At 34.8% G+C, this 21696-nt stretch overlaps 3 protein-coding genes and 1 long non-coding RNA gene across 19 annotated transcripts in view; 1 reads left to right on the plus strand and 3 right to left on the minus strand.

Moving 5' to 3' along the window:
* Positions 1–4710, minus strand: part of Fstl5 (follistatin-like 5) — a 36816-nt gene extending 32106 nt beyond the window's left edge. The window contains exons 1-2 of one of the 4 annotated variants that reach the window (XM_077424984.1): positions 4501–4710; positions 3801–4025 (exon numbers count right to left, since the gene is read on the minus strand). In XM_077424984.1, coding sequence (XP_077281110.1) covers positions 3801–4004 — 204 coding nt within the window. In that variant the 5' untranslated portion in view covers positions 4005–4025; positions 4501–4710. Of the gene's footprint in view, positions 1–1417; positions 1655–2065; positions 2157–3800; positions 4026–4500 lie in introns of those variants that run through there. The other 3 variants (XM_077424983.1, XM_077424986.1, XM_077424987.1) reach the window with 3 other exon arrangements.
* Positions 4711–5066: 356 nt separating this feature from the next.
* LOC143907767 (uncharacterized) overlaps positions 5067–21696 on the plus strand; it is a 29035-nt gene continuing 12405 nt past the window's right edge. Inside the window, exons 1-3 of one of the 4 annotated variants that reach the window (XR_013259962.1) lie at positions 5079–5165; positions 20414–20761; positions 21105–21344. This is a non-coding gene — a long non-coding RNA (uncharacterized LOC143907767). Of the gene's footprint in view, positions 5166–20413; positions 20762–21104; positions 21345–21696 lie in introns of all 4 variants that reach the window. The other 3 variants (XR_013259963.1, XR_013259964.1, XR_013259965.1) reach the window with 3 other exon arrangements.
* On the minus strand, positions 5894–10914 carry LOC143907761 (kynurenine/alpha-aminoadipate aminotransferase, mitochondrial). Of its 2 annotated transcripts, none has more exons than XM_077424713.1 (9): positions 10730–10914; positions 10233–10591; positions 8972–9137; positions 8548–8734; positions 7992–8108; positions 7123–7446; positions 6645–6771; positions 6244–6329; positions 5894–6096 (listed from the first exon to the last, which is right to left on the minus strand). In XM_077424713.1, the coding sequence occupies exons 2-9, from the start codon at positions 10297–10299 to the stop codon at positions 6028–6030; spliced, it is 1143 nt and encodes a 380-aa protein (XP_077280839.1). In that variant the 5' UTR covers positions 10300–10591; positions 10730–10914; the 3' UTR covers positions 5894–6027. The 2 variants fall into 2 exon arrangements, with proteins under 2 accessions (XP_077280839.1, XP_077280838.1); XM_077424712.1 differs by having other exon boundaries at positions 6244–6452.
* The window catches only part of LOC143907763 (uncharacterized), a 72203-nt gene continuing 61860 nt past the window's right edge, over positions 11354–21696 (minus strand). For all 9 annotated transcript variants that reach the window (XM_077424719.1, XM_077424716.1, XM_077424721.1 and 6 more), the window contains 3 exons: positions 21062–21337; positions 20369–20775; positions 11354–19964 (listed from right to left, as the gene is read on the minus strand). In XM_077424719.1, coding sequence (XP_077280845.1) covers positions 19820–19964; positions 20369–20775; positions 21062–21337 — 828 coding nt within the window. In that variant the 3' untranslated portion in view covers positions 11354–19819. The remainder of the gene's footprint in view (positions 19965–20368; positions 20776–21061; positions 21338–21696) is intronic.

The following is a 21696-nucleotide window of genomic DNA, read 5'->3' on the forward strand; positions in this document are numbered from 1 at the left end:
GCCGACCTCTGCGGTCAACGATTTATATATACATAAACGTCCTACATACGCGAAGTCACGTTTCGCCGATAAAAAAAAAAAAAAAAAGGAGATGCCAGAAAAGTGTTATCGATCCGGATAGCCTGACGTCGCGCCGTTTCACCCGGGGGTTAAATTTAGTATTTATCATCACGTATTCCACGGAGTCTACAGGTAGCGCCTGCGCGACCCCGTCGCGCCGCGCCGTGTCGCGCGTCACGCACTCTTTATGCGCGCATATATGCCTATACCTGCTATCTACTACCTCTATACATATAGCCGGTGCGCGCGGCAGCGACGGAACATATTTACCTCTATGCGGGCGCATTTACGAACATTCGTCTATTTTTGTCATAGCGACCTGTCGTGTATCGATCATTTTCTCTAATGTTTCTGTAAATGCGGCCGGGCCGGGGACCGTGGCGTTCCCGCGTTCCCCCGACGCGTCACCGTCGACAATCTAGGGCGAGAAAAAAGCCGCTGCCGTCGCGTGAGAACACGCGACGGCGGCTGCACACGTGGGATACAAGTGAATCACTACGATTTATCGCTAATTGAACCATTAGGTAGAACGTACTTGTAATTATATTCGATTCGCACGGTGTATTTTATAAGTACACGCTTCCACAGAAAAAATTACTAAGTAATGGGATAATTATGAAACATACTGCTGAAACACACGTTAAAGATGATGTACCAACGTGTGTGCGTATTGTTTTAACGGTGATTGTTGTTGTTTTAATTGTTAAAGGTGATATTCGTATGGTTTAATTAATTTGTATACATTTTTCTTACTCAATAACAATGGAACATAACTCGTAAATATCTGTTATATATGTATATTAAAATATTCTATTTCTCTCTCTCTTTCTCCTTTTCGTTTTTAATTTCTTTTTTATGTTTAAAAATAATTTTGTAAATTACAAAGTAAAATAATTTAAGAGTAAGCTTTATTCATATGATTTCGGATAATACTTTCAGTTTTGTATAAATGTTTTACATCAAAATCAAATGTTACAAGTTTCTTTCTGAGAAATAAGAGAGAAAAATAGTTGGTCAAAAATTCGAAAATTATGCAAAAATAACAAAACGTTTATTTATACACTGCAGGTATTTTCATACCAAACTAATGTATAAAAGTAAAATTTCTTCGATGGTATAGCTACAAAGGAACATTCCGAACTCTGTGTACCGCGAATTTATAAGCATATATTTTCTTAAAAAAAAAAAAAACAATTTAACTAAAAAGATTATTTGAGACACACATAAGATCGCTCAAATCGTTTAGGACACTAAACCTATTTAATATTTCGTTAGATCTGAAATTAAAAAAAATTAAAAGAATTAAAAACAATGGGATATGCGAGCGCTTGGACTCGATTCACCCCGCGTTACTGACCTGACCAGTTTTAGTCCCGTCAGGATAATACCCTCGCCGCCACGGTAAACACACCACCCGCCACTTTCGTCCCACGACACTGTGCTGGATTACGTGCACGCACCCTGGATTTTAGGGCCCACGCCGGCGGCGGTGATGCCGAAGCGCACCCCGAAGGGGTGCAAAAATACTCTGTCCTGAGCTGGAGTCGAGCGAGACCGTGACTTGGTACGTGACGCGGGAATGTGATTAAAAAAGCTGTGGCACACATACATAAATCAACGTGAGATTATCGAGGAATTGTATTTCGAACTTCACTGTGGCGTACGAGGGACGGAGCGGACGCGACAATAAATTAATATACCATACGGTGGGGGGGAGGGGGAGAGGGGGTGAGACACGCGTATGTGTGTGAATGAATGGAAATCACTGGCGGATCGTGGAAGAGCAGTGAGCAGCAGAGAGGAGGCGATTGAACAAACAAACGAGCTAAATGTCCGAATGCACAGGCCGGACGGATCTTATCGTAAACAGGGGGGGCAAATAGCCACGCGTTTTTCCCCTCAGGTGCGTGAGTGAACGCTGGCGTGCATGCGTATGGTACACCGTGTGTGTGTGTGTGTGCGCGTATGTATGCGTAGGTATGTATAATATGCGTGCGGTCCGTGCCTGCGTGTGTCTATATGCACGTGTGCGGGTACGAAGGTGCAAGAGATCCTCTAACCGCGACGATGGTTTAGGGGGTACTGAACGCTGAACGTTACCCGGAGAGGGTTGGAAAACGGCGTAGTGTCTAATCCAACATTACCTAACTGTATAGCAACGGCGCCATGGAAACGGCACGTTTGCGCCTGCGTCGCCGTCGACATAGATCGACTCAAACTTTTTTGGCAATTCCGCCAGTTACTTCGAGAACTCGCAATAAAAGCCGCTATTAATTCTCTATAAGTGTCGCGTCCGAGGGGGGGGGGGAGAAAGGGGGATAACTTCGCAATTTGTCGCTCTCGGGGGAGCGCGATAGTAGTGGTCGGTGAGCGTTGACCCGTGAGGAATCGCGCGCGCGCACGAGGCGCGGGGGTGAAACGAGTATTGAGGCAGCCGTAATGTCTCGCCGCTGCGAGATCTTTAATTAATTCTCGTCGTTATCCGTTTGATTGGACATAATAGATCTTTTATTGCCGCGCAGCGACGCGCATCCTTTTCTCCGATAGATAGAGGAAGACGCGACGGAAGCAAGAGTGTTAAACCGCGTCCCTTTTGTATTCTTGACTCTTTTCCGACGGTACGCTATTCGCCTATCATTTGTTATAGGAATATTCACATGTCTGTACTAAAATATAAAATTTTCGGCAGTAAAATCTCGACTAAAGCGACATCTTTCATCGATATTGCACCCTCGAGCGTCGACGAGGAAATTAGACTTTAGACTAACTTATTCAGTTTTATGGACTATAAAATGTTACAATTTTTGCTTATAATATTTGATACAAAACAACTTGAAATTTAAATATATCTTTTCCATTGATAATCTATAAACTTTAAATGAACTGATGAGAGATCATGTTTTATAACCAACTATACCTATTAACAATGTAGTAATATCAAATTATATATAGTACATATAAACGTTGCAATTATAATGGCAATGTTTAAATTATGGATAGCTGATAAACTGACGATGCGCTGCTGCTATTTTATCCTTTGAGCCAGTCCGTATTATGAACCACCGACGAGATAGTATTGATTTTCAAGATTTAATATGATTTTCTTCATCATTTAGAATAATATATGGACCGATACGTTAAATTTTCAAATTATTATTCACAGGAGTGTGATTAATAATTTTGATTTTGATCTAAAAGCATGTAAATGTATAAATAACTAAAGATAAAGTAAGATAGTGAAAAGAGAAAAGTACTTTTGTAAGTACAAAAAAGTTAATTATTCTAAAGTGAAAAATATAAAAAAAAAGAATGTATTTTTAAACGTTACTTGGACATCAGTTCCATGGATCGATATTACGTTCTCGGGGTTAGAGACCTTCAGCTCGGGGTAAAGTCGAGAAGAACGCTGATATTACCGACTATATTTTTGCTCATTTGATATAAATTTGTGGATTTTCAATTCATAATTAATTTTACAATTTGCAATTTGGTTGTTTTATAAAAACGATGTTTTTTATGAAACATATTTACGGCATGGTGTTTTTCTATGTAAAAATTTTTGTAGTTTTTCCATGTCGATTTAACTTTTTGTTTTTTTAGAGTGCAACAAATTTCTTAAACTATGCAGATCATTGTTGGTTCTCAATAATATCTGTTTGATATATCATCAAAGAATATATGATAATTAAAAAAAATGTTCATGGAACATATATCGTAGAAAGCATTAGAAGTTTCCTTACTTTAGTTTGGACTTCGACGTCATAAGCAGCCTTTTTCAATTCGAAATCACGTTGCGCTTTTGCACGCTCTGTATCATTTAGGAAACGTGCAGCCATTCTTTGTTCCTCGGCGATAGCTTCCCTAATTTGAGCGTCTCTGCGAGCTTCTGCTTCGCCTATTCTAGCATCTCTCTTCGCTTCTGCGGTACGTGCCATACCGCCCATACCGAGTGCTTGCAGATAACCCTATGAATAACATATTCTCATAAAATTATTGCACGACATGATAACATTTATCATAATACAATGAGTAACGAATGATTTTAGCATTTAAGTAAGCAATGTTTGAGCGACCCAAAAAGACAACATATATATTAATAGATATACATCGTAGCGCTCCAATTCAAAATATTTAAATATATTTTTAAATAAAAAAATTTGAAGATACTTTAGCAATTTATACAAAATAATGTTTTACAAATAAGAATGTTTAAGACGTTCTTAAAAATCATATCTCCAGTCTTAATTTTTTAAAACTATGTTTTTATTAAAGAAATAAGACAAATTCCGACAATATCTTCATATTTTGCTATTTAAAGATACTTCAGCTTCTGAATGATCTTCATCTCCTCAACCTTCTCCCTGAAATAAGTCTCTTTCTAATCACGCTAAAATTCCCACGTTACTATTTAATTTAAGACAGAATAAATACAATTCTCACCTGAGAGACACTTTTTCCTCCTCGCTGTCATTATCATCGGATAGAGTTTCGCGTTTTCTTAAAGGTTTCTTCTTCTTGGACTGGATGTTAGATGCTTCGTCATCGCCGCTGCCCATTTTTTTTTTATTAATTAATCAGTTAACTAAACTCCATCTTCTCTCGAGCAAAACCACAAGAGACAGGCAGAGACAGGTTCAGACAGGTTAACGTAATGCAGGTTGACGCAGAGTCGCTGACGCTGAGAGTCGCTGTCAATCGATTATCGATTGATAAATCTCCATCAATAGGGTTCGAGTCTCCGCTGAATCGGGTTCGAGTCTCCACTAAATCGAATTCAAGTCTCCGCTATAAATTGTAAGCAGAGAGAAACCTGAGAGCGGAATATGGATCTAAGAATACAATCGTCTTTTTGAATGTTGCAAACGTCGCGGATATCTATTTCAGAATATTAATACGCCTATTCGTTAGAACGCGAGAAATTTCAAATTATCCGCGCGAAAGATCAAGCACCTCCGCCATATTGATGACGTCACCTTCCATTTTCCCACAATGCCGACAATGCGCGAACGCGTCACGAGTCACGAGTCACGACGACGGCGGGCGGACAGGCGGACAGAAAGCGGATCGGTCCCCGAACGAGTGGCGCGTCGCGAGTTATTTAATTGGTAAGAGTAAGCTTTATTTTGTCTTGCGTGCATTATTTAACGCAGTACCTATCGCGTAGGATAGATTCAGCGCTCGGGTTTTAACGATTTGCAAATATACGCATTATTTCAGTACGGTACTTATATTCGGTCGAAAGCGCGTCGCGCTTTCACTGTCAATCGCGAAATTGGACGATCGCGTCGTATTTTTCAATGTCATCGGTGATCGTCGGCAAGCGTATAGTATTCGGGGTTTTCGAAATTCGGAAAATTCGTGATCGCGAAGTTGTGAGAGCGGGGTGAGTAGCGACGCCAATGGCACTCTCGGGCCTTGATAGGTTTGGCGCGAGAGAAGTTTCGCGCGCGAAGGATATGACCATTAGTAAACTTAAATTAGAGCAGTTAATTAAAAAAATTTAACATTTTAATTGTTAAACCTTTATTTGTTTTCTACCTTTTATTTTCTTTATATTTTATTTAGATGGCATAACATACGAAGTATTATAAGTAAACATATTAAAAATTGTTCTTATCGATTTCTAACAAGATAGTGAATATGCAAAACGTAAAAAAATAAATATTAACGAGATATTTAATGTAATTATTTTCACTGTTTTTTATTTTTGCCAAATATTGGGATTAGGTATTTTAAAATTACTGGATATACTCTCTTTCACACAAAACAATTTTCTTTTTAAAGCAGTTTGTTTCTCCTAAATCAAGATATTTTGAAACAGAAGTAGGACAAATTGCAATAAAATTAATATTTTATTATCCCTTTTGTCATGAAACATACTATATGTATAATACAATTATATAATAAAATAAACATTCAAGGAATACGTATTTCAAAGAATACGTATAATACACGTGAAAGCAATTGTTATGTTTTAATATTGTTATTTTTTTTTGCTGCTTCTTCACGTATTATTTTGGCTACTATAGACAGTCCCTGAAAAAATTAATACAAAATATCAATATTTTAAATTTAAACGCACATTCAACTAATATTTTTTGTGTTATTAAAATGCGGCATTTTTCAAAGATATGTACGTTATATTGTATTTGATATGTAATTAAAATTAATTTTCAAATTTACTTTGTCCATTTCTTCCAATGAGGAATAACTGTAGCTAAGCCTCAAATGACAATCATGTTTTGAAGTATCATAGTTGAAATAATTTCCTGAAAGAACAAAAACACCTTGTGGCATGCATTTGTTCAACACTAAATCCAAGGTGTTATCCACAACCGTTACTTTAACCCAAAGAAACATCCCACCTTGAGGTACACACCATTCTGCCAAACCTAACAAATATAACGATTTTATTATGTAAGAATTTCAAAGCTACTTTTAAAATTCAGGTTAACAGAGATTAAAAAATAGGCAGAGCATTCGAAAATTATTTATCACGGACTGATCGATTTAATATTAATTCTTCTTAATAAAAATATCGAGGTGCTTTGAGTAAATCCAAACTTTTGGAACTTTTAACATACCTTTTAAATATTTTTCAACTATGATCAGCATCATGTCACGTCGCTCCCGATAAAATTTTTGAATATCTTTGAAATGTTGTTCAAATTGTTGCGGGGTCCAATTCTCGAAGAGTTTGTAAATCAGCATCTGAAGAAAAGATTGTTATAAATGGTTTAGGACATATATTTAACAAAATAATTTTATTCGTAAATTTATATCCGAAACGCTAGTAATAATATATGATAATTATTATCATTATTAAGAACATGTTAAAAAGTCAAATTGTTGATATCCAATGGAAGATAATCATAATTAAAAAAACTTCTGTAGCAGATAAGATACATTTAAGTCTGATAAGATATTTATTTCATTATATCTGTTATATCTGTTATATATTGTACAATATATACATGTACATATGTAAAAGAAATTATCATGATAGTTATGATACTATTATAGTCGATAAAGCATGTTAAAAGACATTGAACCGAGCTTTACCTGAGATAAATTTGATGGATGAATGATCGAGTTTTCCATGTGTATTTGCAATTTAGTTGCGATATCTGGGTGTGATGTGACGACACCGACGCGAATTCCCGCACTCATAATTTTGCTGAATGAGTCCAATCTGATAACGCGACCATCGGTATCGAGGGAGAAAAACGACGTGGGCTGTTTACCGAGAAAGTGAATAAAATAGTAAGGATCATCCTCGACGATTAGGAAGTTGTATTTCTGCGCCAACTCGTACACGTTTCTTCGTCGGGTTTCCGACAAAACGGTGCCTGTAGGATTTGCTCCCGTTGGATTGATATAAAGTAACTGCAAAATATAGCAAAAGCTGTGCATATTTATTTAATAAAAAGAAATGGTTTTTTAAAGCATGGCAGTACGACAATCATTGTATAAAAGGAAATTAATGATACAAAGGTCGTATATAATAAAATATAAATTTAAAATACGAATATGTCAATTATGTGAGTGAACTAATCGCGAGATTATATCAATTTAAAATAGGTGATTGATTATTATCGACAGATTCTCATATTAATAATAAAAAAAAAAAAAACTTTGGGATATTTAACGTACCGTCAACCATTGGACCACTAGCAAAGATTCTCATCTTCTAAAATAGTTAGGTTAATATGATACGATATTCGAGCTATTTAAAATTTTAATTTTTTTTAAATGGAAGTATTGACATGCTTGTCAAAAGCTCTTGAGTTATAAGTAAAGTAAAAAATTTCTCGCAAATGATATAGAGAGACAAGATAGAGAGACAAAAATAAATAATTGCTCCTTTATTATATTTCTTGCAATTTTAAAAAGAACATTTATTGGCACAATACCGCTATTTTCTGACTTACTTTTGGCATCGGTTTACCATCCTTAAATCTTTGTTCGCATTCTTTGGTGATTTCCTCGGGAATTATCCCATCAGCATCTTGGTGAATCTCTATAACATCCGGTGCCAATGGTATTAACTATAAGAATAAAAGAAAAAAAAATTAAATAACCTTCTTAAAATTATTCTCTATAAAAATAAATCATTCGGGTCTTCCACATGTTAAAAAAACAATACTAATATGTTAGTAGAATAAATCAAAGATTTAATTTTTGTATCAAATCTATAAGCAATGTAAAATTGTCCTGTTCTTTTAAATACAGTGAATTATTCACATTAATTAATTTATTCTTTAATATATAAAAATATTAACACAAGATTATTGAGAATTTAATACCTTACGACGAGATATTTTATATAAGATATATTAACTTTTTAGTCAATTTAGATAATATTATTGTAATATGATATAAATTTTTAAATTTTAAGTAACTTTTCTTGCGCTTTCTACTAGAGATTTATATTTCGGACCTCGGTCGTTTATTATTCTTTCACAATATAATTTTAAAATAACAAACCGCTCCGAGTATGCCTATATATAGTGGCACTTGAATCATAACTGGGTCATTTTCATCGATCATCATTTCAAAGATCTTACTGCAACCGTCCATAGAACCATTCGTGAACACGACTTCCCAATCGCTTCGTTTTGGTGTATGCCATATTTTCTGGAATTCCTTCCATTTTTCTATTAACGGTGCATAACTTTGGCAAAAAAAATAATAAGCGTACAATTCAAGTATGTTAAAACGTAAAATATGTTATTAATTAATTAATGAAAATGCTTGTATTACATTGATAAGCAATATAAGATTTAATTATACTATAGAGAGAGAGAGAGAGAGAGAGAAGCATGAAAAAATATTATAAAAATATAAAAGAATTAAAAATAAAGTTGAATAAGATATAAACGTAGTTCAGAATGTTAATGTTGATATTTACCCCTGTGAAGATCCATATTGTAATGCTGTAGATACTTCATGTTTGCTAAGATTTACTGGGATATTATATTTATATGTCATAGAAATAGAATTGACGGGATACGTTGCGGCATTTGGCATACCGGCAGCCAGATTTATACTGTTTGGCCGCGACAAGTAGAGCTCGGCTAATTAAAATTTTGAAACAATAAATAGTTACAAAAAAAACTAAAATGACAAGTAGACAAATAAGAAAATGTCTATGCATGCATTTTGCATAGAAAATTTCAAGGCCGATTTTTAGCAATTAAGTAAGTTTTTATTATACTCACACAGGATAACAAATAAAATAATTATTGAGTTCCATAGATTATGATAGGTGGATGGGGGCCTCTGTAGTGCACTAATATCAACCATTCGTTTCCATTACATCACAAATTTTTTTTTTTTTTTTTTTTTTGGAAAAAAATCCAGAAATTTCGATATAATGGAAACGAATGGTTGGTACCGGTGTGTTATAGAGGTACCCATCTATCATAACGGAACTTAATAATTTATCAAAAAAAGTTTGATTTTGTTGTACTGTGTAATGTGTTCGTCTATTATACATTTTTCTATTCGAGATTTAGGTAATAAATACAAATAGATTTTATATTTAATACTTAGATTAAATTATATATATAAATAAGAAACTTTTATTGAAACGTGCTATAACATACATATAAATGCTGTACATATAAATCAAAGTTATATATGTATTATGATATGTGTACTATATTTGATTTTCTAATCAATATACGATAATCTCTATTTTTCAAATTGGTCACAATAAGAAATGATCAGAATTCAAATGGCAGATTGTTTTCGAACTAAATTGAACTGAATTTAATCTTATTTTTTTGTTAGCTTTAATATCGAGTGAAATCGGCAATTAACAAGTTAAAATTTAGGAAAAAATCATATTTCTAATAAATAAATAAGATATTCCTATCAAAAAGAAAAATTCCTATCAAAACGATAAATTACTATCTTTACTCCAACAGTAATACATACTTTTTGTTCTTATGTATATTGTTCACAACCATGGCACCACATGATGTAAATAATATCTTTATTGAATATTTCAAAATTCACAGATATAATATATATATTGTAATATATAATATTTTTAAAAGCTTTAAATATGCAGTTATAACGTGTATCACAAAATTTTTGTGTAAAATGTTTTCCTACATTGACGAAATGTGTAACAAATGAAAATTATGAGCGCAATGACTACTTACTCGACTGTCTAATTAAGTTCGGTCGTCGTCTGTTGGTCGTTTTAGAGAAGAACTTGGTGTAATCCATAATGATCTTTATCGTGCGAGATAACTGTCACAATTCCTCTTTTTTTCTTGACGAGATCTGCTCTTGTAGATGCTATGTCACGCGTGATTGCACGTATCTGTATAACACTGGCGAATTTTAACACTTTGTGGCACAGTGATTTGAAGACTCCTACGATACTGAGATTTTAAAGCAGTATTGTTAGTGGTGCCACTTTTTTCACGTAAGCGCGGTGAAAATGGTCCGGTAAAGTCGTTATATATAAGAAGAATATTGTAAATATCTTGTGTTTATATTTGTCTCTAAAGGTTATCTGTAAATAAATAAAATGTGCCATAAGTTATGAAAGGTTTTGGTACATCATTTTTAGCTCTTTTCTCTGGTTATATATTTACATTAAAAATTTGCATTATACAAATTTTCATTTAACTATAATTTTAATCTTATTTACCTTCAACTTCGCTAATCGACGTTGCCCGTTAACGGTGCCCGTTAGAATCTTTTGCGCTATATGACGCGTATATTGTTTACACAGGTGTACGCGATTGAAATGCGTGAAAAAAAAAACGAATACCACACTGTAATAACTTGCAACGCTGCTTTAAAGACACATCTGCTGCGCTTAATGAGAGATTCTCAATAAAAATTAAAAGAGTTATCTTATCAGTCTTAGATAAGAGTTGTTTACAGCAATGTCTCCCAACATCGTATGTTAAATGTTATCATCTATAAATGGACTTGTTTCAAAAATTGCACTATTTTAAAATCATGATGATAATAACGATAAAAATAGAAATCAAATAGGAATTGTACGTGTGAATGAATATGCGTGAAATATATACAAAAGTTCTTTTCTATGCAGTTATATAAACAGTTAAATGTAATATGTGGGTTTGATGTGAATACTTTAAATATATAGAAGCAAAAATAAAATAATCACAAAAATAATAATAAATAATAACTATAAAAATAGTTATTGTTCAATATTGGAACACGAAAATATTTTAATGAAACTTATATATTAACATATCGTACCTTTATATATGATAGGATGCTATTAAAGAGAAAGTAGAAATTTTGAAATATAGTCATAACATTTATTCCAATTTATTAACATCTTGTACGTGTATGTGTATGTATGTATACTTGTGTGGGTAACCACGTGTATCTGTAAGCGTTATGTCACTATTTCCATCGCCTTTGTTGTTTATTTTTTTTTCCTTTAACGCTTCGGATAACATTTTGAGTAACTTATTGCATTATGTTGCCCGATAAACGCTCCATTCGATATCGATCGATCGATCATACGCGCACAGCGCACGATCGGCAGTCAGTTGGATTTTCGATCGATCTCGAGTAAAAAAAGAGCCATCGACGTCGAACAGAACGTTCGGCTTTCGGGTTTCGTTCCGGCGACCGACAGAACGGGGCTTGTATGTTATTGTTTGTCGGACATAAATTCACCAAATTGTTGACTCCATCCGTTTCCCTAATTGTTTTTTTTTGTAATCGGCTCGATCGAGTGACGTTAATGGTCGTAAAGAACAATTGATGAACGAAAAATAGAGAGAAGTCAAGGCCCACATCGCTAACGAACTTTTATCTAGTTTTATACAAAGATATATGAAGAAAAAGCTTAGCAGAGCTGAACGCTAAAGTATCGCGAGAGATAAAAATAACAGTGTTAATGAAACTAAAAATTCTCGACTAGATTCAAATGTTAAATAAGTTTCGATATTGGTTGACTTTACATTAATCATATGACTCCAATTTCTAGTTTTATTTGTAAGTCACTGACAGTTTTCATACATTGCGTATATCATATTGTAATTAATAAATAAGATATTTAGTAATAAAAAATATTTTTCTTATAAATTATTATTATGGCAGTTAATACATTACGTGTTAGGTGCTACATCAGCAGCGCCGTTTGCTTGTATTAAATTTTTTTGTTCTTCTTTTAGTTAACCCTGTCACTTTTCCATTGATATTCTATCTCATATCTTTAAAAATATTTTTTTTGGGAAAAAATATATTCTATGAGAATATTACAAGTGTATATCTTATTAGAATAATAATTGTTAAATATCTTTAAATGAAAGTGAAAGAGTTACATTTTTAATTTGTATATAAATTTCCCACTTGTTCTTTTGATTATACTTTGATTAATACTTTTATATTTATTGCGACGTATACGTATATATAGACGATACGTTCAAGTATTCTTTTTACGAAAAGGCCTTGCAATTATATTAAAATATTAGTACACATATATATACAAATAAAATATATATGTAATTACACGTTTGCATTTAGTTAGATATAATATTTTTTATATCGAAGTATGTGTGATAACGTATGTATAGAAGAAATTTTATATATGTACAATTTTTCATTCCCAGTTGGTGTAATTCTAATACATCATTATTCTTATAAAAAATTAATTTGAATTTAATTTTGTGCAGTAGCAAAAATAGCCATAAATAAGAGATTTTGACATTTGTTATATAATCGATGCACTTGTGCAATGTTCTCGAAAATTATAAATAATCGCAAAATATCGATAAAATTGCGACCGAAAAATATTTCAACATTTGTTTTCGAATTCGTCACTCGTGTCGAATTGCACCATTGGGTCTACCGGCATCCATCCCATCGTGTCGGTCGACGGATTATCTCTGTACCGTTTTTGAGGCCGTTCTTGCTGTACGCTGGTTTTCGTTATCATTTTTTTTTTGCGTTTTCTCACACTTCCGCCAAGTCCAAGTCTCGTTCTCGCAATTAACACGGGTTCGCCGTGGAGCTATTTACAAAACGGAACACTTAACAACTGCGCCTGCGTTTAGTTTATTGCGAGCTAATTATCGAGCCGTCAGTTTTTTTTTTTTTTTTTTTCCATTCTAACGATAACGCAATTAATGGGCGTCCGTTTATGTAACACGCGCATTCTCTCATCACTAGCCGACACGTTCGCACGGACTCTCACATCACTGAATTTCAGAGTTGCAGTTTTTGAGAGGCTCTTTTTGAGCCCATTTAATGACTGCATGTTTCATTTAAATTAATGATTTAAATGAAAGTTCGCTTTGATGGGGCACGTCTTGAAGTCGCATGTTTGCATTCCGCTAATCTGCCGTAAAACTAACGCCATTTAGGAGCAATGAATATAACACGCAACATATTAATTTTTTCGGTGTAATTTTCTTAGATCTATTTGGTAAATTACGTTTAAATTTTTTTATTTAAATATTCAATGTAATGTACATTATTAATTAATATTCTTTATCATGTTTAATGAAAGGAATTTCACGTTCAAGAAAAAATAATATATAAAGAACCTTTTATATTTTCTATATACATTCCACAACGCAATATTATACAATGCATTCCGTTATTATAAAAAAACTTATTAAACATTATTAAAAGGATTATATTTTTATTAATATATTAATATATTTAATGATACGTTGCGTTTTATTTTATCACGTTAAATTTTTGATTAGCCTAAATTAGCAAACATGCGCTTCGATTTTGTGCAACTTTCCAGTGATACGATAATAATAGTGAGGGCTTGAACATAATCAGATACGAGTCGCAAAGATGTAAGAATTTCTTTGTTAGTATATATATATATATATATATATATATATATATATATTTCTCTAGGGGGTACAAAATAGAATGAAGAACTAGAGACAGATCTTGTGATAAGCGTTAACATTGTAAAATAACACATATCTAATTAAATTTAAACATAATTATTTGAATAGAACTACAATGTATAAAAAACGTAGATGGTATATTCCTTGAAAATAGAAATAGTAGAATATAGAAAAGAATATAATACCTTTTACACAAAAAGCTGGAAAAATTGTCAAAGCTTTAATTTGTATTATCTGTATCAATATACAGGATGATTCATCTATGGACGAGTTAATTGCTTCCCTAGATGCTTTAGAATTTAGATTAAGGAAAAATTGTTTAGTTTTAAGAAATCTGTATCGTGATAACCCTGTATATATCTATGTAATGATTCACCCTGTATATATCGGGAATTATATCAGTCGTATATATTAGAAAACCATGTGGTATACTAGAAATGCAATAAATATTGAGTTTTTTATATTCCTATTATTTGGAAGGGATAGGAGAATTAACCCAAATACTTTTCGTAAATTTCTAAAGGTAAAATGTCGATAAAGATAAAATTGACATTGGTTCAATACTCATTAAGCTTATTATTGTGAGAACTACTCATTAAGCTCATTATTGTGAGAATGTATGTATATTTAGTAAAAACTATATTAAATAAAAACACTGTTTGTAGACATTCATTTTGGCAAGAGTATAAATTTGCCTGCGTTCGTTTATTCACATTGGGCGCTATTGGGAAAATAAAATCTATAATACTGGACGTTATGTGTATTACATATTTTATTTTCCCAATATCTCCTAATAGAGGAATAAACAAACGCAGTTTTTGTGGATATAACAAAAGGGGGAAGAGAAAGATGAAGACTGCATTAATGAATAAAAGTAACTGTTAACTGTTATCACTGTAATAAAATTGTAGTATCTTTGAAATTAATTATTCAAAACTTAAAGTATAAACAGTGTTTTTAAAGAAATTATTCTATTTGTTAGTTTTAACAATGAGTGTTTTTAATAAATCAATATAACGAAAGAGATGCGATGGGTCTTAAAAACGAATAATTCAAGTCAAGAGAAGTTGTATAATTATCTTTATCAATATATGTTCAATGAATCTAGGCGCGAATTCTAGTAACAGTTCCTTACTCTTAAAAGTATCTAATGTTAAAGAGTAGAAAAATTATAAAAGTACGAAGGTCTATAGTCGTTAATATGAGAGAGGTTCCGTGCAGCCGCACCACTACAGTTTCTCATTTTTCTCTAGCTAGCTTTAGAAAATATTCAAAATGTAGTGCAAAATATTAATTCCAAACAAAACACTATTTTTTGATATAAATAATTAGTTACAATGTAACTATTTACTAAAATTTATTATAAATAATTTTTGTTCAATAATCCAGCGTCATCAACAGATTTTTTTTCATTTATTTTACATTTATTATTTAAAATTTAAAGCAAACAACGTTATTAAAATTTAAATCCGACAAAAATTTAACAACATACATAATTTCTGCATATAAATATGTTATAGAAGTAATAAAAATATAATTTTTTTGAAAAACTACATCCTTGCTTTTAATATTTAGTTAAAAAGAAACCAGTATCATATTTTTAATTTTATCAAAATGACAACTAATCTTCTAAACAAGTTTAACCAAGACGATAATTTCCATTCTAATTAAATATAACTTTTTTAAAATTAGTAATTATATTTTTCGTACATTAATGTGTTTTTCTGTCATTATTTTTCTTTGCTTTCTGGATACTCTTTAATGAAATTATATCTGATATCTTTAGCTAGAGATAAAAGAACTGAATTGAAAAAAGAAAAAACATGAGCAGATTTAACTTTAATTCGTTCAGGTTCCTTGCGGCATCGCGCGGAAACACTCCTAAAAAGGAGGCAGTATAAGGGAAGAGAGTATAGAGAGGAGAATGGTTAATGAGAGGATAGTGAAGAGAGTGTATATTTTTCTAAACGACGATGGAAGAAGTGCAGCAGAAAGGCACCGAGAAAAGGTTCACGTGGTTGTATGAACGTTAGATGCTAAAATCAATCACGGACTCGTTCGTGTACAGTCTCTAAAAAGTCTCGCACTCGCCCTATTTATACATATATATGTATATGCATATACATAAATACATATGTACATTTATGTATGTATGTATATGTATATACGTTTCGTCCGCCTAAAATTGTGCTAAACTACTTGGCACACGCACACGCACGCACAATCGCGATATATATATATATATATATATATATATATATATATATATATCCGCATAGATTATCCTCGGCTCTTTTTGAATTTTATACTTCAACTAGACACTGTTTGATTGTTACATTTGGCAATTCGGCAGCACTCGCGAGTTTTCAAGCTCCTTGTCTTATGCGACTACGGGGCGGCTTGCTGTACGCCACGCGCCGTTGAAAACTTTGTTCCCGGTTAATCACTTTAATAAGAATGCAAACGAGAAATATGTAGTTGATCTTCGCTTACGCGACGTCGCGTAGAAATTATCTTGACTATTCCGAACCCTGTTGCCACAACGATACGTACTAATGAACGTATATATATGCAGTTCACGCGGAGGGTTCTCGAAGGAATTTTGAATAGACTGTTTTCCTAATTGTTCGCAAGGTATTATTTATTAGAAAAAAAATTGCGGTGATACGTCTCAACAGAAAGAACTTGGGTGGAACGAATTCGTCGGCGTGTCGCCGTATAGCAAAGCGCACCTCGCGATAGTAATAATTCTGTTTTATTCTACTACAGCCGCGTTCAAAAACTTCGCCTCCTGTGAAGACTATTTTTTCACGACGTTATCGTAATTCTCAAGCGAAATGTCAGCTTTTATATATATATAACAATGATTCAATAAGGCATACAATATCCAATTAGGGACTTTCCCTTATTTATCACGAAACTTTTGCGTGTATTCCTTGAAGTTTGGACACCTCCCGTCATCTCTCTCTTTCCCTTTTCCTTTCTGTCTCCGAGAAACTTTCTCTTAATCTCTTAGGTCCGCAAAAGTTGACGTTTTTTCGGCTTAATGGCCGAGAGTATAGCGGATAGCAGTATATATAAATTATTAGAGGGAATTACACGGGTCTGTGGTTTCATGTAGTCGTGATTATATATTCTTTTCGTATTTCTCGTATTTCGCGTTTTGTTTTGCGGCTTGTTAAATTCGTACCTCCGGGGCGAAGTTTGGAACGCAGCCAACGTAACGTAAAGTTCTTCATGTAGATCGACGACGTTAGAGTCTCGCCTTCCCTCCGCTCTTTGTCGATCAGCGAGGGCGAGTCGCTGTCGTATAAGCTCAACGCAACGTAACGCATCGTAACACGACGTGTATGTACACCTATCTAAAAGTAACGGTCGCAGCACTGCGTGCGTGGCGCCTATTACATTATATATATTTCTTCTCTTTTTCTTCTTTTTTTTCCCCAATATATATATAATAACTTCTCGGCTCGTCTTATTCGTCTACTTACAAACTCTTGGCTAGAACAATGGTATAGGTAGTCCTCGTGCGTTCGTTTTACTTTTACGTAAATGTGTATTAATTTCTGCTTTATTTTTATTCGTTTATCGTCGTGTGCCTGGAGGGGCTGACCGGCAGTGATGTTAGCCTCCGTGGAAAAGTCTCCAGATGTAGACATAGAGGCATATATGGCTCGTCTGGTTCAACTACTTTTTATCTTTTATCGAAAATAGACACAAGTTGCTCTTGTCAACGATAAATATGTCTCGTCCACTATATGTCTCTCTTTTTATCTTTTTGTTCTTTACATCGACGCGCTCTAACATTTTAATAAATTCGATTTTCTACACCCAGCGAGCTTCTCGTCAGCTAATATCACTGAATTGACGGGGATAAAAAACTGAAATAAATTCACATATTCTTCCTCTTATTTCTTTTGAGTATCTTACGATTTCTTTAGATCAGATACAGGCCTAATTGCGGGGATTTCTGTTTCCGTGAAATATCTAATCGATCGATATTCCAGTCCGGATAGAAATTTACCAAGCAACTTTGCGAAACGATCGATATAATAGATCATCTTGTCAAAATACGGCGATCAGGGAATTTTGGCAACTTTGGTTCGCCGTTTTTACGAGACCATATACGGCAGTCGCCCAGTTTCCGGTTCCCCTCCATCGAAGCACGGTGTTTATCTATCGTACGCAAGAGGGTTATAGACACGTACACGTACACCCAAAACCTTACAGAGCTTACAAGATTACACGAATAGAAATACGTTTTGTTTTCCTCGCGTTAGAGAAACGTCGGATCAACGGCGAATCGGCGGTTTTCTCTGTCAGGAAAATTGCGACGAGGAAATCCGGTTCGACGATTATCCGAGCGAAAGTGCTATTTCCCCCGTTTCTCTCTCTCTCTCTCTCTCTCTCTCTCTCTCTCTCTCTCTCTCTCTCTCTCTCTCTCTCTCTCTTTCTATTTCACTCTTCCATCCGCTCGTCTCGTTGACAATCACATGTTACACTGACGTCATACAATTGAGTATTGCGCGCGTATTATTGTTTTCACGAGAAGCATCACGATCAGTTCAACGAGCTTGATTATCGTCGCGCTTGTATAAAAATAATTCCCTATTTCCCCCGCATTGTCGATCGGCCTTCCTTCGACAGTCGCCTGAGTTGCGAGTTACGCGGTTCACCCTGATCGATCGGAACGTGTTTCTCCGCTCGTTTCTCAGATATTCTCCTTTGTGCGATATAGATCACCATGCACCCTTCTCCCAAGTTCGGCCACTCGAGATCTCGCGATTGGGACGCCACGAATGTCTTAAGCGAGGAAGTGCATTTGCTTGTTTTCGTTGTTGAATGGATCACGGATGTCGATGTGCGTCTGGTCATGTTACGGAAGATGCTCGTATAAAGAGAATGTCGTCGAAAAGAGTATCGTCGAGAATGTGGCGAGTGACGGGAAATAATGATGCCGCCCAATCTTCTTCGACTAAATAAGATTGTAGTGGAGCACGGCTTGCGATGCGAGATAAATTGTGCGCACTTTCTCTGGTGCGTTGGGATGCTGGTTGGTACAGCCACAATGCAGTTATGAACTTTCAGATAAACGCGACCGCGCGCGCGTGCATTGTTCGCCAACTTACTCTGGAGCATGATGGAGTAGGCAGACGTCTGAAATACGTCGGTAGATGAGATTTCAATTAAGTATATAGTTAAACTAAGTCGCCGTCAGCCTCGTCTCGCGGGTTGTAGACGCGTCCTTTAAATGGGCGGGTAATCCGATCCGAGTTTCATGCTTGTCATGGCGTGTACCATACAGTCGACATAAAATGCCTTCGATTTAGTCCACCTTAAGATGGGTTTGCTCCGGATTCGGGACAGAAGTCACCGCTGTAATATCGAAAATCTCCGATATTTCCTCACGTTCGGACGAAAATGCTTTCCGGCGTTCTTCTCCACGTCTCGCTCGTACGTTCTTCTTCCGCTTCTCCTCTTTATTGATTAACTTTTATTCTTTTCTTTGTTCTTACGATTTGTAAAGATTACGGTTTTCAATGATATAATTTTGTTTACTTTCTATTTTGTTATATCAAAATTTAGATTTTTTTAAATATTTTTATAACAATTTTATTATAATGGCAATTGTTGCATTCATGAATTGTAGTCGAATTCACTGACCGATATAACAATTGAATTTTCAAATTCACGTAAAATATATTTTAATGGCGACAGGATCCAAGAGAAAAGAGAGAAAATTATTTAGAGATACAAGACGGTTAAAGACCAGATCAATTTTTTGGGCAAATGATTTCCTCAGATATCGACATTCTGGGTTTAGCTTCGTGTCTCGATAAAAACAAGTCGTAGGACATGCTCACTACGAAAGACGCATTCTAAAAGAGCGTTTCTTGGGACCATATTGGCGGGATTGATGGTAATGGCGTTGGTGGTCTGTGCCTCAGTTCGATCGGCGGTGAACACGGTGGAGATCCCACGCTACTCTGACTGCTACTGGTTGTCGTTGAAGCTGGTTGCGACCTATTATCAAAGGTTTATTAATTAAAAATGAACTGTGTTCTTTAATATATATAAAAAAAAGAAAAGAAGTTTAAGGCCAGAACACACTAATGCAAGTGCGTAGATATACATATAAAAATTTATAATTTATAACAAGTAATAATTAGGTTCTTTGGTAATATTTTCTTTGCGATAAAAATATTTTGTTAAAATTCCTTTTTTTTAATATAATTGTTTTATTGAAAAAAATTCGAACTCGGAATGTTTGGTATTCTTGTAATTATTAATATTTACACATGCTTGTTATTATTATTAGTTTTAGTAGCAGAAGTTTGTTGCTTTAAACTCGCGGTAACGACGACGATTTCTTGCTGCGACAGCAACATTTTTTTCTTTATATGAGAATTCGTAATAGAGAAATTCACCTGGAGGTTTCGACAGCGGCACTGATGGTCATACATTCATGGCAGGGTTTATTACCGGCTCGTCGCCTGGGCACGCAGCCCGCGCATCCGTCCCATTTCTCGGGGATCCGTTTTTTCCTAGAAGGCACCCGTAGGAACCGCCGACAGCTTGGTCCAGGCGCGTCCGAGTCCGTGGAAAAACCCGAAACTTCGTCCTCAGTGTCGATGCACTGCTCCTCGTCCTCGTTCTTCAGGAAGACGGAATCGGAGCCGAGCGACCTGGTTTCTGGATCGGGAGGATCCACGCTACCCATCGATGCCAACGGCGCTCTTCTGCCCGACGACGCCGCCATAAGGCTGCCGACTGCCCCGGCATAAAGACCGACCTCGCTACCGCACGGCGATAAATCTGGGGTTGGCTGTATTACCTGATTACATCACACACAAATTTTTAAGAAATTTTGAATAATATCTCGTGATGTTCCTTAACACTAATTGCGGTTTAACTAATTTTTATTTATTATTTGTAACAGGCTAAGTTATAATCTAAAATGTGAAACTGTAAAGCTATATTATTGTGTTATAGTAGATTTATAATAGTTGATCATGTTATCTAAGATAGTGAATAAGTAATTACAAAATAAAGACTAAAAGAAGAATTAAGATCGGAAAAAGCCATGTCGAAAGATATGCGATCGCAAATATCGTGTCTACCTGGATATCGATAGGGTAATATAAATCCCATGGCTCATCGTAGGCGGCGTGACGCGGGTAGGATGGAGGAGGCGGAAGGCACGGCATTACCATGGCTGAACCCCTTCGTTCCAGATAACTACTTCCAGTGCTGCTACAGGTGACCGAGCTACATCTTCTGTGATCGACCGGAGGAGCCAACCTCGGTTGCCTGATTGGCGGTGCCAGCAGGGAGTCGTATCCACCTCCGACTGAGGCGAAGCGAGGTGCCACCACGGGTGAATGAGACTGGTTCATCTGAGATGTAAATATTTCTATCAATTACGAGTGCTTGGCGAACAGACAAATTACAAACTGAACGCAACCCTCTTAAATAGAGAGCTCTGTGAAACGTACCACAACTTTTTTGGTATCAGTCCAAAACTTTAACGCTCTCCCGGCAAAGTTTTAAAACTGTGTTACTTATCGAAAACTGCACGATTTAATCAATAGTGATGTTTCAATATATAATTTTCTCAATATGTAAACAAGCTCTAGTTACGTTATTAAATAAAAATCGCTCTAATTCGGTAATGAATATTGACATCGTATTTTATAATTTCTTGCAAATATTAAGAAGAAACTTTAAAATACACCATTTAATTTCTCAGAACTAA

The sequence above is a fragment of the Temnothorax americanus genome, unplaced genomic scaffold, assembly GCF_048541705.1.
Source record: "Temnothorax americanus isolate GAGA-0224 unplaced genomic scaffold, ASM4854170v1 Scaffold9, whole genome shotgun sequence".
Taxonomy (NCBI): Eukaryota; Metazoa; Arthropoda; class Insecta; order Hymenoptera; family Formicidae; genus Temnothorax; species Temnothorax americanus.

What these genes read in the sequence shown, in the direction of transcription:
- LOC143907761 (XM_077424712.1), bottom strand. Translation starts at nt 10,299, where the DNA reads ATGGATTACACCAAGTTCTTCTCTAAAACGACCAACAGACGACGACCG. An exon ending in GAACTTAATTAGACAGTCGA is followed by an intron (nt 9,138 to 10,232) that starts GTAAGTAGTCAT and finishes AATTTTAATTAG; the next exon opens with CCGAGCTCTACTTGTCGCGG. An exon ending in ATGGTAAACCGATGCCAAAA is followed by an intron (nt 7,447 to 7,991) that starts GTAAGTCAGAAA and finishes TATATTTTGCAG; the next exon opens with TTACTTTATATCAATCCAAC.